The 17923-nt window shown below is 43.0% G+C and overlaps 1 protein-coding gene across 4 annotated transcripts in view; it reads right to left on the reverse strand.

Annotated features, from left to right (window-relative positions):
• The window catches only part of peli3 (pellino E3 ubiquitin protein ligase family member 3), a 42586-nt gene that overhangs the window by 15407 nt on the left and 9256 nt on the right, over nucleotides 1–17923 (reverse strand). For 2 of the 4 annotated variants that reach the window (XM_084916904.1, XM_084916887.1), the window contains exons 2-3: nucleotides 12775–12972; nucleotides 4532–4661 (exon numbers count right to left, since the gene is read on the reverse strand). In XM_084916904.1, the coding sequence (XP_084773030.1) occupies nucleotides 4532–4661; nucleotides 12775–12947 (303 nt within the window). In that variant the 5' untranslated portion in view covers nucleotides 12948–12972. Of the gene's footprint in view, nucleotides 1–4531; nucleotides 4662–12774; nucleotides 12976–17923 lie in introns of all 4 variants that reach the window. The other 2 variants (XM_084916896.1, XM_084916877.1) reach the window with 1 other exon arrangement.

Here is a 17923-nt window from a genome sequence, read left to right on the forward strand (position 1 = left end):
GTCCTACTATTATTTTTATACCATGTACAGTTGGTGTGGAGCACATCAAACTCTTATGACAAGGAAAACTTCGTCGCTGTTCCGCGTCGCCGGTAAGGTTCCAAGAAGAGATGGGCAGTATTGCGTTACAAGAAATGCGTTACTGTAATCTGATTACTTTTTTCAAATAACGAGTAAAGTAAGGGATTACTATTGCAAAAAAGGTAATTAGATTACTGTTACTTTCCCGTTAGCACACAGTGTTACTGCGTTATTAAACCTTGATTTTGTTTGCGAGAGTGTCTCATGGCAATGACGTAAGCGAGTGTGACGTTCGTGGCAACAGCTGTGTGCAGATCAAAAATGGATAATGTAACGAGTGCGGGAGAGAGTATGAGCGTGCAGTGTTTAAAGCGTGGAAGTTCTGACGTTACTTTGAGTTTGATTCCGTAAAAAGTGACAAAAACATTAGTGTCCGCTGTTCACTGCGTGGGAAGAAAACTTCTTTTTACAGCAAAAAAATACAGAAACTTCCGAGCAAGCACCGAGTATGCTGCCATGGGAATGTGAAATTCACAGAGAAACTCCCAGATCCCTCCACTGACATGACCGCTGCGGCACACCTGCACCAGGGCAAACCTCCGCGTGTCCCACTCCTGCTAAACAGGTGAAAATAGAGCAACAGGACCGCTAGTCTTTGATTTTTTTTATTTTATGCTGTGTTTTACTTGCATCTATTTGAAAGAGTGAGTGTAAACACAAAAACATATTTTATTTTATATGCTGGAATATGCAGGAAATAGGTTTAAATGTTAAACAAATTTATTCCAGTCAGAGAATTTTGCATATAATTTAATTTTTGCTTGATGCATAAAGTTAAAAGATTAAACGTTTTCATTTGATTACATTTAATATGATTGATTATGCAGAAAAAGTAGAAAAGTAGAATTGCTTTATTAACTATTCAGGTTGTAAATCATGTTTTAAAAAAGTAACTAAGTAACTAATTACTTTTGAAAATAAGTAATCAGTAAAGTAATGGGATTACTTTTTTGGGGAAATAATCAGTAATTAGTTACTGATTACTTTTTCAAGTAACTTGACCAACACTAGTTCCAAGGCAGGTATACTCCATGCTATGGTGCCTTCAGGCTGTAGGCAGACCCTGGTCCACTAAAACCTGGTTCCCCCAGGTGCACTGCTGGGCACAGAGAGGGTGGAGGTTAGGTGTGTGTATGGGGACATTCATAAATATCCCTTGGTTCTGGTGAAAATTAGGGTGTAAGGGAAAAACGCATAGACTGACGCCTGTGGCCCAGAGAGTGGATGTTGCTGTGTTGCAACAGTGATTCACAGATGTGTTCTCTACTTTGCCCGGCTGTATGAATCTGGTGTGCAGCCTGGTGTGACGGTGTGTTCACGGTTCTACTGGAGGTATGGGTCGTGCCAATTCCTCACTCTTCAGTTCAGCTTGCTCTGAGCCACTTTCCAGCGCCTCATGGACCGGGTGCTACGTCCACACACTGGATCTTCTGCTGCCTACCTAGATGTCCGTGACACATGCAGGGCTCACGGCCAACCCAAAGAAGTGTGCTGTTGGATGGAGGGAGTTACAGTGTTTGGGGTACCACTTTGGAGGCTGGCTGATGCATCAAAAGATGGAAAAACAGCCATTTCAGCCTGCCTGCGTCCCAAGACAAAAAAGGAGGGGAGGCGGTTCTTCAGGGTTTTCAAATAAAAAAGCATGCCTAATATGGTGTTTGGGCATAATGGTCCCATAAATAAACACCTCAAATACACGACACTGGTCAAAAACTGAGGGGGAAGGTAAATATCAGTGGGCTCCACCTTTAAAACCGTTCATGTTGTCATGGTTCTGACCCAGTGTTTTGAGTTTTCTTGTATTTTGGTGACTGTTATGTATTATTATTTAAGGTTCATTTAGTAGTTTTGACTTGATTCTATGTTTGACTTTCGTGTCCATTTAGGTTCCCGTTGTGTCTTTGTCCTCTGTGTCCCTCTCTGAGTGTTTGTTCACCTTCTCTCGCTCTCTTGTGCTCCCTCGCCCTCTCTCGCCCCCTTTCCTGTGCTCCCTCACCCTCTCTTGCTCTCTTGTGCTGCCTCATCCTCCCTCGCCCTCTCTCGCCCCCTCTCCCTGTCTTGTGCTCCCTCGCCCTTTCTCACCCTCTCTTGCTCTCTTGTGCTCCCTCACCCTCTCTCGCCCCCTTTCCCTGTCTTGTGCTCCCTCGCCCTCTCTCGTCCCCTCTCCCTCTCTTATGCTCCCTCGCCCTCTCTCGTCCCCTCTCCCTCTCTTATAATCCCTCGCCCTCTCTCGTCCCCTGTCCCTCTCTTGTGCTCCCTCGTCCTCTCTCGTCCCCTCTCCCTCCCTTATGCTCCCTCGTCCTCTCTCGTCCCCTCTCCCTCCCTTATGCTCCCTTGCTCTCTCTCGTCCCCTCTCCCTCTCTTGTGCTCCCTCGCCCTCTCTCGTCCCCTCTCCCTTTCTTGTGCTCCCTCGCCCTCTCTCGTCCCCTCTCCCTCCCTTATGCTCCCTCGTCCTCTCTCGTCCCCTCTCCCTCCCTTATGCTCCCTTGCTCTCTCTCGTCCCCTCTCCCTCTCTTGTGCTCCCTCGCCCTCTCTCGCCCCCTCTCCCTGTCTTGTGCTCCTTCGCCCTTTCTCACCCTCTCTTGCTCTCTTGTGCTCCCTCACCCTCTCTCGCCCCCTTTCCCTGTCTTGTGCTCCCTCGCCCTCTCTCGTCCCCCCTCCCTCTCTTATGCTCCCTCGCCCTCTCTCGTCCCCTCTCCCTCTCTTATGCTCCCTCGCCCTCTCTCGTCCCCTGTCCCTCTCTTGTGCTCCCTCGCCCTCTCTTGCCCTCTCTCGTCCTCTCTCGTCCCCTCTCCCTCCCTTATGCTCCCTTGCTCTCTCTCGTCCCCTCTCCCTCTCTTGTGCTCCCTCGCCCTCTCTTGCCCTCTCTCGTCCTCTCTCGTCCCCTCTCCCTCTCTTATGCTCCCTTGCTCTCTCTCGTCCCCTCTCCCTCCCTTATGCTCCCTCGCCCTCTCTCGTCCCCTCTCCCTCACTTATGCTCCCTCGCCCTCTCTCGTCCCCTCTCCCTCTCTTATGCTCCCTCGCCCTCTCTCGTCCCCTCTCCCTCTCTTGTGCTCCCTCGCCCTCTCTCGTCCCCTCTCCCTCTCTTATGCTCCCTCGCCCTCTCTCGTCCCCTCTCCCTCTCTTATGCTCCCTCGCCCTCTCTCGTCCCCTCTCCCTCTCTTATGCTCCCTCGCCCTCTCTCGTCCCCTCTCCCTCTCTTATGCTCCCTCGCCCTCTCTTGCCCTCTCTCGTCCTCTCTCGTCCTCTCTCGTCCCCTCTCCCTCCCTTATGCTCCCTTGCTCTCTCTCGTCCCCTCTCCCTCTCTTATGCTCCCTTGCTCTCTCTCGTCCCCTCTCCCTCTCTTATGCTCCCTTGCTCTCTCTCGTCCCCTCTCCCTCTCTTATGCTCCCTTGCTCTCTCTCGTCCCCTCTCCCTCTCTTATGCTCCCTTGCTCTCTCTCGTCCCCTCTCCCTCCCTTATGCTCCCTTGCTCTCTCTCGTCCCCTCTCCCTCCCTTATGCTCCCTTGCTCTCTCTCGTCCCCTCTCCCTCTCTTGTGCTCCCCCGCCCTCTCTCGTCCTCTCTCGTCCCCTCTCCCTCCCTTATGCTCCCTTGCTCTCTCTCGTCCCCTCTCCCTCTCTTATGCTCCCTCGCCCCCTCTCGTCCCCTCTCCCTCTCTTGTGCTCCCTCGCCCTCTCTCGTCCTCTCTCGTCCCCTCTCCCTCCCTTATGCTCCCTTGCTCTCTCTCGTCCCCTCTCCCTCTCTTATGCTCCCTCGCCCCCTCTCGTCCCCTCTCCCTCTCTTGTGCTCCCTCGCCCTCTCTCGTCCTCTCTCGTCCCCTCTCCCTCTCTTGTGCTCCCTTGCTCTCTCTCGTCCCCTCGCCCTCCCTCGCCCTCTCTCGTCCTCTCTCGCCCCCTCTCGTCCCCTCTCCCTCTCTTGTGCTCCCTCGCCCTCTCTCGTCCTCTCTCGTCCCCTCTCCCTCTCTTGTGCTCCCTCGCCCACTCTCGTCCCCTCTCCCTCCCTCGCCCTCTCTCGTCCTCTCTCGTCCTCTCTCGTCCCCTCTCCCTCTCTTATGCTCCCTTGCTCTCTCTCGTCCCCTCTCCCTCTCTTGTGCTCCCTCGCCCTCCCTCACCCTCTCTCGTCCTCTCTTGTCCCCGCTCCCTGTCTTTTGCTTCCTCTGTCTCGTCGTGTCTGATTAGCTCCAGCTGTGTTTCCCTCCCATTTCTCGTTCCCTCATGATTCCTTGTGTATTTAACCAGCAGAAGGTGAAACTGATCAACAACCCCTTCTGCTACTATTGATTAGATCAATATCCCAGAAGTTTAACTGAGTGAAAGTGAAAGTGAAAATATCAGGTTAATGTTTTGAGCAGTATATACATATTTTTATTGCAACTTATTTTTTGCTCAGATCAGTGACAATTCAATGATAGAATGAATTACTTAAGAGTATAACAAACTGATTTCTTACCTTTGACACCAAAGGAGTTGAGACATTGTGGATAACATCAGGTTTGACCCCATTGGCTTTGGGTCTCTTGTAAAGAGCCAGACGACTTCTTCTGCGACCTTTGTCCCCATTGGCCAGTGACCCGTTGTGCCTGTGAAAAATAAAATCAATTGTACCTCACTATAATGGCTATAAAGACTTAAGTTTAAACAATTCCTTAGCAGAAAAACAAACATTGAAGCGAGTTTGTTGTTTTTTTTGTTTTTTTTATTCTATATAAGTCAAAGGTGCTCTCAATGGAAAACTGCATCAGTGCTCGGCTGGTCAGTGGACTTTTGAAATCAACACTGGCAACCTGGGATGAGGAAGAAATCTGTTTCAGAAAAAAACACTTTTATGCACCATGTATTCAAGTGTACTACGTAGGTGCATGGCTTAAAGTGGGATTTGGCAGGTGGTAAAACAATGACTCATATCAGTCACATATCTATTGGTAGCTCTTGGAGATGTTTTCTTTGTCGACAGGCTGATCCTTGATGTTGCTGGCTCTGAAGTTCACTACTCTTTGTGAATTGTACCAACTATATTCTACAATATATAAACAGCTGTTACAGGAGCCATTGTGGCTGCTTTCCAAATTGTAGCCAGTAAGAAACTAGTACAAAAGCAGTACTTGGCAAGTGTTTCTAAAAAACAGGAGCAACTTAAATTCAAATTGATGAAAGTCTTTCAAGAGGCAAGTTAATATATTCAGCAGTCAGATTAAAGAAAAAAAGGTCAACAAAAATTATTTAAAATACTGCAAATTACTAGTTTTAGCCTACACTAACTATCCCGTATAACCGCTGAATAACATTTAATTATAATTTTGTTTGTTAAGCAACAGCTCATGTGCAGATCTACTATCTGAATGAAAAATAACATGAATTATAATCCCAGAAAATTGATGCTTGTCATCTGAGCATTGCATTTTCAGTGGAAGAAACGTTTCATCACTTTTCACTCAAATTAACTCTTCAGTCTCAGCAAACTGCAGGTTTCCATAGACTTATAAACAGTGCATTTGCATAATGACCAAAACTAGCACTGCTGACTGACAGTGAGGTGTGTGGTCAGATTCATGATTGGTAATATGCAAACTGATATTGAACAATGGTCATGAATATCATTCAAGGGGAGTTGAGGAATGGCTGCACACTGCATGGTAAGATGGTGAAAGATGCAGCCCTGGCCCCTCTTTGGTTCAGAGATGGTCTTTCACTTTTCACATAAATGACCTCATTGACTCTGTGCTCAAGCCAGCATTCCTCCTTCTCCAGGATATGCACATAATCCTCATCTTTGAAAGAGGGATTAGTTTGAAATGATGGCTGCACAGAGAGTTGTCGGAGGCAGCCTCTTAACCGTCACAGAAATATACACCTCCAGATGCAGGAAGAGGGCCACCTGTATCATGCAGGACCCCTCTCACTCAGCACACTCACTCTTTGTCCCCTCAGGCAGGAGGCTGAGGAGCATTAAATGCAAAACCACCAGACTGAGAAACAGCTTCATTCCAGAAGCTCTGAGACTTCTCAGTGCATAATAGACAAGAAACTGCTACTGTAGTACCTTAATCACTACTGATACTTTGCTGCTGAAATATTTATACCTACACTTCTATATCTATACTCTATACTGTTACTTCACTTATTTGTATTATTCTATTACTATTTGATACTGTTTTATTACTTGTCATTCTGTTGTTTTTATGGAAAACTGGGACCATGGGTAATTTCATTCCACCTCATGTAAACATGCAATGAGAATGACAATAAAGCTTCCTTGAATCCTTGAATCCCTTATTACTGGCCTATAGGTGTAAATAATCAAGGATCCTAGCCTCATATAGTAGTTGTTCTGTATTGTGCCATCCATTCAATCAGAGGTTGTTTGGTTTTCTTGATGTGTAATTTACGGCAATCCTCCTGGAACTTAACAGAGTGCCCTGTATCAACCTGTTTGTCCCAGGGGAGCTGACCTTGGGAGTGGACCTATTTTTAATGCAAAGTGTTTTGGGGTTTGAAAGCCACAGAGAGGTGGCATTCTGAAAAAATGGGCCTGCTCACATATAAGGGACCACTGAAGGTTCTCGTTTATGCAGCAGTGATCCTTCTCTCCTGGGTTGCCTGGAGCATCCTCACATTCACTCAATGCTTTTTTGATATCATGTACTTTTGCTGCTCTTGCTGCTGCATCTGTGGGTGAGGATGGTTTTCATTGTGTTTCATAACACTGAATGAACACAATTTGTGTCCAACTTGTATTTCAGTGGATAAGAGTCAAACCTTATGTACTCATCTGTATGTGTTGGTTATGTTACATAATAACTTTTAAATGCCCATTACTGAATTTCACAGTCTAGGAAATCTAGCCTTTAATTTTCATATCCTCCCTGGTGAACGTCATGTGTTTGTCCACCAGGTTAATGCGATCAGTGACTTGTGGTATGTCCTGAGAGTTTATTTCCACCCTAGTATTATCCAAAAAAACTGAGCCAATGGCTGGGTGGCGTTTGGGTTTTCAGTACAGACTTGCAGTCCATAGGATTGTCATTTTCTAGCTGTGTCAGGCAATCTATCACCATCTTGCTGTAACCACGAGCTGGATCCCCTTTCAGGGCCACATAAATATTTTTGTCTCTACGCAGTAACAACATTTTCTAATGATAGTCTGTCTGGTTTAGCAAAACTCTGCTAATGTCAATATCAACGTCCATTTTATTTCTGTAGCACATTTAAAAGCAACAAAGTTGACCAAAGTGCTTCACAAGTTAGTTCATGAACAAAAGAAAACAAAAGAAAAGTAAATACAGGAAAAGAAGACATGCGAATAGAAAGAAGCAAGAAGCAAATACAATATATTTAACATAAAAACACACAAAGAGAGGACCTGGTGTCACTCACTCAAAATGAACTCGAATTAAAAGCCAATGTAAAAAAAGTTTCAGAGTCTTCAGAGTTTCAAGATAGGATTTGAAAGACTGTATAGACTCTGAACTACGAGTATCAAGTCTAGGCGCTGCAACTGAGAAGGCTCGATCTCCTCTATGCTTTAATCGAGACCTCGGCTGTACTAAAAGCATTTGGGTAGATGATCTCAGTGCTGTTTAGTTGAGGAGTTTGCTTAAATAGCTGGGTGTTTATTTAAAACATAAAACTGAAAGTAGGTAAAAGCATCTTAAAATCAGCACGATAATGGACAGGGAGCCAGTGTAAATTTGATAAAACTGGAGTGATGTGATCATACCTTCTAACACCTGTTAGAAGACATACAGCAGCATTTTGGACTAAGAGAACCACAGTAGTCCAATCAAGAGGTGATGAAGGCATGAATAAGTTTTTGCAGGTCTTTAGGAGGAAAATAAGTCTTTGCAACTTCACATAACTGACAAAAACTGGTCTTCACAACTCTGAAAACTTGCTTCTCTAATTTAAAAGAGCTATTTCCAGGATTTCTTACAGTCTGGGAATGATGACAGGTAAAAGGGCCGAGGGTATGAGTTAACTGACGCCTACCCCATGCCCCATGCTACTGGTAGATTACCTTGTCTACACAGTCCAAGGGGAAAAAAAGGTCTTCTCCACTCTATATACAGTAATTTGCACTAATTTGTCACTCCTCCTGTTCAGAGCACTTTGCTGCACTTCATGGACCATGCTGCATCCACTCGCTGCACATGCTGCCGTGAATGATGTTATCATCCACAATGACACCTGGGTGGAGCAGATGCAGCGAGCGTACACAGTCCTACAGTCGCTGAGGAGCTAGCTGCTGGGGCCAGAGAGGAGAGAGAGGTAGCAGGAACAGCGCTGACAAATCACGAGGAGCTGGAAAAACTCCCCACAAAAGCACAACACGAGTAAAAGTATGCTTTAAATAAAGACTCATCCATTGCTGAGCCTTGGGTCATTCCTATTTTTGGTTTTTTCGTTAGTGTCTGCTTACATATGACACTTTGCAAGAATGCTGGACTTTTTTCATATATTAACTAGAAAATTATCAGACATTTTTTACCATATCTGTTTAAAATTACAGACTGTGGTTCATTTTGAGCTAAAGCAAGACCTGCGAACACCAGGCTCAGTCAAATTCATGCTCAGTCATTGCCAAAGATTTCAGTGTGCTGAAAGCATGTTGGCACACTGCTTAACAACAAATATTTCTGGAACAACTTCACCTACTTTCAAGGTGGATGGAAAAGATAAGGATGTGATGATGCAGAGACTCCAGGAACACTTAAGAGTAACGAGACACAACTTTAGCCCAGTGGTTCCCAAAATGGGGGGTGTGCCTCCTAGGGGGGGCGCAGAGCCATTGCAGGGGGGGCACGGTATAAATTTTAAAAAAAAAGAACGCTTGGACATTGCTAGCATAACGGACAGGTTTTTTGACGGGGCTCCCACACAAACGCAAAGCAGAGGATGAAGCATCGCCAAATATGCTTCCAAACCAACTTCCTTCCAAGCCAAAGACTAGAAAATATGATGAAGCATTCTTGCCTTTGGCTTCACCTGCACAACAGTTTTAATCACGGACAAACAGTATCCCACATTCTTCATTTTTAGTTCACAAACACTTCTTATAGCGACTAACTACTCCTGAAACTTTGGAGGTTTTAGCTCTTTATACAGTAAAGTTACAGGAGGATGAAAATAATTATCAGTCAAAATGTCCTTCGTTTGTTAAAATAACCCCATGATACCACGTGAGCACACTATAAGCACACTATATACACGGTGTATGAGTTACAGAGACATTGTGGGTGTGTGTACAAGGGGATTATATATGATATAATAAGTGAATAAGGGTTTAAGGGCTATGGTCATTAAGGATGAGGATGGTAATTGCACATCTGCCAGAATATTGTACAGAAAAAGGAAAGACCAAAATATTGCACAGGGAATGGCAGCAACAGAGTCAATAGCAGCGACAGAATGACTGTATGGGAGAGGTCTGCTCATGCTCTTAATTTGCATTAATGGTTCTGACAGCCCACAGGTAGAAGTTGTTCTTTAGTCTGTTGGTTTTGCTCCTGATGCCAGAGGGCAGGATGTTGAAGAGGTGGTGGTTATAATCGCCGTGGCTCTAGAGAGACATCTAGAGCTGACAATGGAGTCCAGGGGGGAGAGTGGACAGCCGATCACCTTTGCTGCAGTTCTGATGACCATCTGGTATCTCTTCTTATCGGCTGTTGTGCAACCAGCGTACCAAAGGGATGGCAGCACTCCCGATTGTGGCTTGATAGAAGGACACTAGTAGGTTTGCAGCCTGTTCCAACTCATCTCAGGACACCCTCTCCACATAGTCACCTTTTATGGACAGGGGAGGGGGAGCAGCTTTTGTCTTGCACAAGTCCATGACCACTTCCTTGGTTTTCCTGGTATTGAGGGTGAGGTTATTGTAGTCACACCATTCTGTCAGACGCTGGACCTCATCTCTGTAGGCGGCGTCATCATCGTTGGTGATGAGTCCCATGCTGTCGTCTGCAAATTTGATGATGATGTTGCAGGGATAGGGGGTGCAGTCAGTGGTGTAGATGGTGTACAGGAGTGGACTCAGCACACATCCCTGTGGTGAGCCAGTGCTGAGTGGCAGGGTGGATGGTCTCTGGTTGCAACCCTGACTGATTGTGTTCGGTCAGTAAGGAAAGTTTTGATGGGGGGGGGTGTCCAAGTTTACCAGCTTGGCTATAAGAACAACGAATTACAGTAGTCCAGCCTAGAAGTAATAAATATATGAAATTGATTTTCAGCATCATTGTGGAAGAAAGCAGTCCTACATATTTATTTAATATGTGCACTAAAGGACATATCCTGGCCGAAAATGACTCCGACGCTCCTCACAGTGAAGGCCGAGGTAGTGCAATCCAGAGTAAGAATCTGGTTAGATCCTTCTATTTCTACGATTATTAGTGTCAAGGCCAATAACCTCAGTTTGATCTGAATTTAGAATCAGAAAATTAGATGGCATCCAGGTCTTTATGTCTTTAAGTCATTCCTGCGTTATATAAGGGATAATATTCCCAAAAAAGTAATTACATTACCGTTACTTTCCCGTAAGCAGGCTGCGTTACTGTGTTACTAAACTGTGATTTTGTTTGTGAGAGTGTCTCATGACAGTGACGTACGAGCGTGCGACGTCCGTGGCAGCAACAGACATGTGCAGATCAACAATGGATAACATGGAGTGCAGGATAGAGTACGACCATTCAGTGTTTAAAGCTTGGAAGTACTCACATTACTTTGAGTTTGATTCTGTAAAAAGTGACAAAAACATTAGTGCTGCGTCAGGTTGTTTGATAATTCCAAAGAGCCTGCCCAGCCCCCACAAAATGTAGCCCAAACAGCTGATAGGAGTGATGCACCCACGCACATCTACCAAGTTAAAACTGGTAATACACTAATACACTTTCATTTAGCTTGAAATAACTTTCCAATCTAAAGTACAAAGACAAGACTCAAAATGATTTGAAAAGCAGCCAGTGTTCAAATAACAACTTTGAAATAGCTTCATAAAGCCTGCAGAGCACTTAAAAAAGAAGAACTTAATATAGAGAAATTATGGGTCACTCAAGACTGGTTGTTGCCAAATGATGACAGATGATTGTCTAAGAATGTTTGACTTATTTATTTGATGCTGTGTTGTCACACTGACTGTCACATGTCCAAAATAGACAAGTTAATGTCACATGGCTATTGGTTACATGTCTGCAAAAGCTCGAGTGGTTGAAAACTAGTCATCAAATCAGTTTGAAGACAAGTTGGCAAGTTTATGCTCTTTACAAGGTGGTGAAAATTGGTGAAATTCCAGATGTGCAAGTGCAACTGGTCATAACTGGACTTTCAATCTCAAAATCAAACCCACACTGAAAGAGGCTCAGAAGCAGACAAGAAGATATACTTGACCTCGATGCCAAATGAAAATCTGGGGCTCGACTGTTATTAGCCTATTCCCTGAATCATCATTTCTCCATACATGCATGAGTTATCCTGATTAGCTCAGTGGAGATGCTCTTACCATGTGCTGCTTTCCATTTAATGTGGAACTTTTGACACTCAAAAGTCAAATATCAGAGCAGGGCTGTGCGATATGACCAAAATCTCATATCCCGATATAAGAATTCTATCGTCCCGATAACGATATAAATCACAAAAATGTAACATTTTCTGTAAATTCTGTGAATCTCGGGCAGCTCGACTTGCGAGAAGTGTTTCCAGCTACGTGTCATGTAGCTGGAGTCGAGTGTTTTAACAGATGCATGAAACTATACATTTTTAGACATAAGTTGTAACGGCCGCCGTTTTCTTGAGTATTTATTACACGGCGTGCTGCGGGGAAAAGCCTGTTTGAGTCTAAGGTTTATTTTTTAGCACCTGGCGGCTCTTTTTTACTTCTCATCTGTAAATAATCTGCTCTTTCACGTGATTCAGTTTATTTTGAAAAGTCTCAACAGGATCTTGAGCTTTATTGTGAAAGGTTTATGTGGAACATAAACAAGCGGACACGCGATGCTGTTACTGTCGTTGTTGCTAACCACAACGCATAAAAACAGGCGCTTGTCCGTCCGTAGTGTGGTTATATTAAATATAGGAGAAAGAGAGAACTTTAAGAAATTAATATAGCCACTACAGTGACCATCAGAACCATGAAAAAATATTGCTGTAAACAGTTTATTTTGCGACGCCACAAAACAAACGATAGCGTAAAATGAAACGATAGACGTTTTTATATCGTCATCCGATATGTATCCTTATATCGAACAGCCCTAGCTGGGAGTGACATCATTCCCAGCTTAAACATTTGTTCAGTAGTAAAGCTGGAAAAGCAAAAAAAGAGAATTTGTTTTGCTCCTTGGCAGAGGGTTGAGCCATTCATGCATTACTAGCAACACTGTACACAGTGTACAGACAGAGCATGTTCAATGTTCTGCATATAGCTCAAGTCACAGATACATAATAGTGGCAGTACAGATTACAAGTTGATACTTTTCCTGATGTTTATGTGCATTATTACAATCTTGGTTTGATGAGGTGGGGTTGGTGGGGATGTGCCAACTTTCTAAACTGGAAGTCCAACTTTAGGGACGATTTCAGTTAATAAATGACTTGGAGCTAAGGAAGACTAAGAATTCCAAATATGAATGAACACACCTGTATAATCAGGTAGATTCATGAAGTTAACATCAGAAGTACATCAGAGCACACAGTACTTTAATATCATACCCCAATACGACGAGCTCTCCATACTTTACAGGCTCCTTGTCCTCAGGAAAGACTCCATCGTGGGGTTGTGAGCTTGAGCCCAAAGGAGGCGAGGGCTGGCTCTTGTTGCAGGATGGGCGCAGCTCCAGAGATGGGGGGGGACACAATGCCTCTGAGCTACCCTCCAAAACCATGCCCACCGGCCACAGCTGGGGCTCGCTGCTGGGGAGAACAGGTCAGAAGAAAATCATAAAAGCCTGTGCGTTTGAATGAGATAGAAAAACGTACATTTAAAGTTGTAGTATAGGACACTTTTAATATCTGATCATATCACAATGGTGTGACAGATGATAAAATGATGATAAAATGCAAACAATCTCATGTATGAATTATAGGTAAACATTAGCACACAGGCTGCAATATAAAAGTATTCATAGCTTCCTCGAACTCTACCACCTGCTCAGTGCTGCACTGTTAAGCAGTGTTTTCTCACACAGAGAAGATTCCTAGTTGAAATCTTCTGGTTGGCTGTGGCCCCGTCTGTGTGGAGGTTGCATGTTTTCCTTTGTGTACATGGATTTTCAGCTATTTGAGTTCGTTATTCGTTTGTTGTTGGGTTAATTGGTGACTTGAACTATTAAATTTAACAGTTTTGGCAACAGACTAATATAGAGAGCAGACAACCATTTGCACTCACAGTCACCCCTGTGTGCACTTTACAATCACCAGTTAACCTAACCCCACTAACTGCATGTCTGTGGACTGTGGGAGGAAGTCAGAGAGAACCCACACAGACACAAGCTCCACACAGAAAGGGCCCGGCCCTGGTGGATTCGAACCTGGGACCTTCTTGCTGTGAAGCAACAATGTGGTGGTGTTAACACTGTTGCCTCACAGTATGAACGTCCTTTTTTAACAGAGCAAGAGATTTTTCATCATAGTATTTCTAAACATAATATTTTTCTTTGGAAATTGTTTTTACAAATAACAAAATTATTTCAGCAAAAAACATAAATTTCAATCATCAGTATTATGACCCTGTGAAAAAATGACTCTTTGATTTAGTCATAGAGCCAACCATGATGTGCTGTTCAAACTTTCAAGTAAACTCAAGTTAAAGCTGAGGGTTAGCTTTTAATTTACATACAGTATATAAACATCAGGTCTGAGCCGTCACTTGAGGAAGAATGATGCCAAAAACAGAAGAAATCAGGTTAAACATGAGAAAAGTAATTTTTGATGCTGAGAAACCAAAAGTCATATCCAACTTATTGCCTGTTTTTCCAATTTTCAAGTCCTGGGATGAGAAATTCAGAGCCACTCAGTACAAAACAATCAAGGTCGACGTAGCAAACAATAGATTAGACACTGAAAGACAATCAGAATCAGCTTTACTGTCCAAGTATGCAGACCGAGTATTTGGGTATTTCTTTGATTTCAGTGTATGTGGCAGATTAGACACACACAATGCAGACAATAGCAACAGACAGACAAAAACAAAAAGGACTCTTTGATTCAGCAGCAGGTGTGATGAGTCTTTTATGTAGAAACTTAAGTGTTCAGAGGGTTTCCACCTGTGGGGTGAAGTGCTGTGTAGTGCCTACCACAGGGGAGGAACTGGAACAGATTGTGTTTAGGGTGCGAGAGCTTTGCAGTGATGTTTCTTTCTCATTTATTACATTTGTTTTTATTTATATAGTCCCAAATTACAACACCAAGTTTTCTGCAGGCCTCACCGTCTATTACGATCTGTTCTTCCTGAGCTGATGGAGGAATTATATCCTCTGCTGAGCCTTTTTAATAAAACTAGTTAGAAATGTGTCTAATGATCCCAGAACAACCGCCAAGACACTTGTGAATGACTTAACCAAGTCCTGAAGTGTGGTCTGAAAGAAGACTATTACCATATTCATGCACAGAAATTGATTGTGAGGATTACAAAGAAAATGTCTGTTACAGAAAATATTCTGTGAAAAGCCAAAATGTCCATAAATATTAATCTCTCATAGTAATTTAGTAAAAGCCGGACACGCCCCAATCAGATTCTTCAGTGTTTTCTTTGAAAGTTGCTGCCTTCAAGCCCCAAAACAAAGTAGACGATACTTGCAGTTCCTCCAAAGTATTCTGAAACTCAGGACAGTATCCAGGAGTACAAAGTCAGTGTGCAGCGGTCCAAATAACATAACAGCAGCAGCTACGACAGAGTGAAATGACTCCACAAGACTAAAGGACAGTCCTGATGTCCTCTGGTGTCTCACTGTGGTCTCCTCTGTGGACGCTTTGATGTAAAACAGCTAAACTGTCTCAACTGCACACATGGGTGCTGCCAAGGTTTTGGGACCCCATAGAAAAATATCACTGTGAGTCGCACGACATTAATAATTCAAATCATGACGTCCTAAAATATATTTATAACACTGAGCAGACATGGACGATATTCTGCTTAGAAAAAAATGGATTTTGAGATTGATGAGATATGTGCAAGCCATCATTCTAATGTTTTATTATAACGTTATTATTTATTTTATTTTACATTTTCATCTATAAAATGGTCCAAAAGTATTTTTTACTGCTTTAACATTTTTATTTATAATATTAATTATTGTCAGATATAACTTAAATAATCCTTTGGATTATAACAAAGTATAAACAAATAAACCATGCTTCTGTCCTGAGGGAAGTTGAATTGGTTTTGATTTGTTTGACCTTAGTGAAGCTCTGACGTGCAGCCACACAGCAAGTAAAGGTACACAGCAACAGCTAAAGTGGAAGAGATGAGTAAGTGTCCTGCATTTCACCCACTGAAGAGAGAGATTCAGCAATGCAGCCATAGACCGAAGCTTGAAGTTAAGCGTTAAGGCGTTAAGCTTTGCAGCTCACTGATAAGTTCTATGAGAGGTTCAGAGGAAGTCTGTTGTATATCAGAGTCTACGTTTGATAGTCAGTGCATGTCTCAATCTGTTTAAAAGAACGAAAAATATTTGTTGCACATGCTTCATACATTTATAATTTTCTTTATCTTGTTTTCATCCACATTCACAGAGGAGAGGGAAAGAAAAAAACCTAAATACATTTGTCATGTGATCATTATACAGAGCATTTTTTAAACAAAACAAATGTGATTTAAACACATTTGAAATACTCACCAATCCTAACGAGCTTTTACAATGACAGAGCTAAATGGAAACCAACTACTGCATTTCATAGGCAGAATATCACACATCTGTAAAATAACAAAACTATCCATTAGTCTTAAAGCCATTTTCACAACAGTGAGGTAAAGCATTCAGCACAGTTCAATCCTAAATATAGAAATAAACACACATGTTAGCATTCACAGTATCTAAGGCAGCTCATCACAGTGTAAATGAACTGAAGAAGGCTTTTGGGTTACAGTCGCAACATACTCAGACGTTAGATGTAGCTCAGTCACAGATAAGTAACATCACAGACAGACACACGTTAATTATCTATTATTATTATATTATACACAAAAATGGGAATTATATTTAGAATATTATTTATTTATTTATGATTCAATGTTAAGTATAATTCTCTCTACAAGTTATTCTTACATTTTTAGAAATCTTTAGTGAAACAGAACAGTATCTGAACTAAAGTGGACACCGTGCTAGACGCCCAACAGCTTTCCAAACGATGTGCGCGCTATTCCAAAAAATGAAAGGAAAGCTTTTCACTAACTCCCCTTCATGGCTAGGCTGGCATAATATTAGCTAAAAGCACAAAGCTTTCATTTCATATAATAACTGTTATACTGAAACTCAGGTTTATGCTTAGTTACTGACTGCAGCAGCTACATCACCATGTAGATCAGCATGTACAGGGGCAGCTGCTATGTGGTGGTAATGTTGCTGCTCCACACTTTAACAGAGCAGCAACATTAACAGTAAGGAGCTACATATATAATCCTAAAAATAGTACATGAGCATGAATTTCCTCATTTTGTGGCAGCAGACATGTTTCAACAAGCAATCGAAACTCCGCCCACATTAGCCTGTTTAAATGTTATACGACACCGCAGGCACCTTTCCTTACTACATGACCAATGCAAGTATGTAACAGTCTGTTGTCACACACAGAAAAAAGTCAAGCAAAAGGGTCCTGATGCTTGTCTCAATAACATACAGCAAAAACTAAAAAACCCCAAATTAAAAAAAAACAAAACCCACCTCACCCAGTAAAAATCCAGCTGGGTCGAGTGTCTACAAATGATCGAAACTCTCTCATTTGTGTTACAGTTTTAAATTTGTATTTACTCTTAAAGTGTCCACACCCACTGGAATTCAGTTCAATTTTATTAATATAGTGTCAAATATCAAGAACACACTTTATATTGTAAAATAAAGATTCTGAGATAATACAGAAACAACCCCAACAATCAAACGACCCCCTTCGAGCAAGCGCTTGGTGACAGTGCAAAGGAAAAACTTCCATTTATCAGGAAGAAACGTCTGGTAGAACCAGGCTCAGGGAGGGGCAGCCATGTGGCTGAAGGTGAGCGGAGGAAGGCAGGTCAAAAGAGCCAGAGAGGAATAATATCTCAGGATTAAATGCAGAGTAGTGTGTAAAAAGGTGAATGAAGAAGAACCATGAGAAGCCCCTGGCAGGCAAGACCTATTGCAGTGGAACTAGAGGAGGATTACGGGAACATCTGATAAGCCCTAACGATAAACGAAACGAAAGTTTGAAGCCTTAATCTTCAAACTTTCCTTTAACTTTTCCTTTGTTAAAATCCAAGAAGTAAAATACAAGATGTCAAAAAGTGAGCCTGTGAGCTTGAGGGCTACTTCTGGCATGAGAACGCAGCTCCTGACAATAAGGACCTAGACGTCCACAAAGACGGGACACATATCTGCCAGTCTTTGGCTCCTTAGTACTTAATGCTAATCTTTCACATATTGTAAATGGTAAATGGCCTGTATTTGTAGCGCTTTACTAGTCCCTAAGGACCCCAAAGCGCTTTACACATCCAGTCATCCACCCATTCACACACTGGTGATGGCAGCTACATTGTAGCCACAGCCGCCCTGGGGCGCACTGACAGAGGCGAGGCTGCTGGACACTGGCGGCACATTAATGCTAACCTTTCACATATAATGGATATAATGCACCGCCTTGGCTGATCAGTGAAAGATGTCTCCAAGCCAAT

This window comes from Perissodus microlepis, chromosome 3 (assembly GCF_051167445.1).
Source record: "Perissodus microlepis isolate ML-2025 ecotype Zambia chromosome 3, ASM5116744v1, whole genome shotgun sequence".
In the NCBI taxonomy this organism is placed as follows: Eukaryota; Metazoa; Chordata; class Actinopteri; order Cichliformes; family Cichlidae; genus Perissodus; species Perissodus microlepis.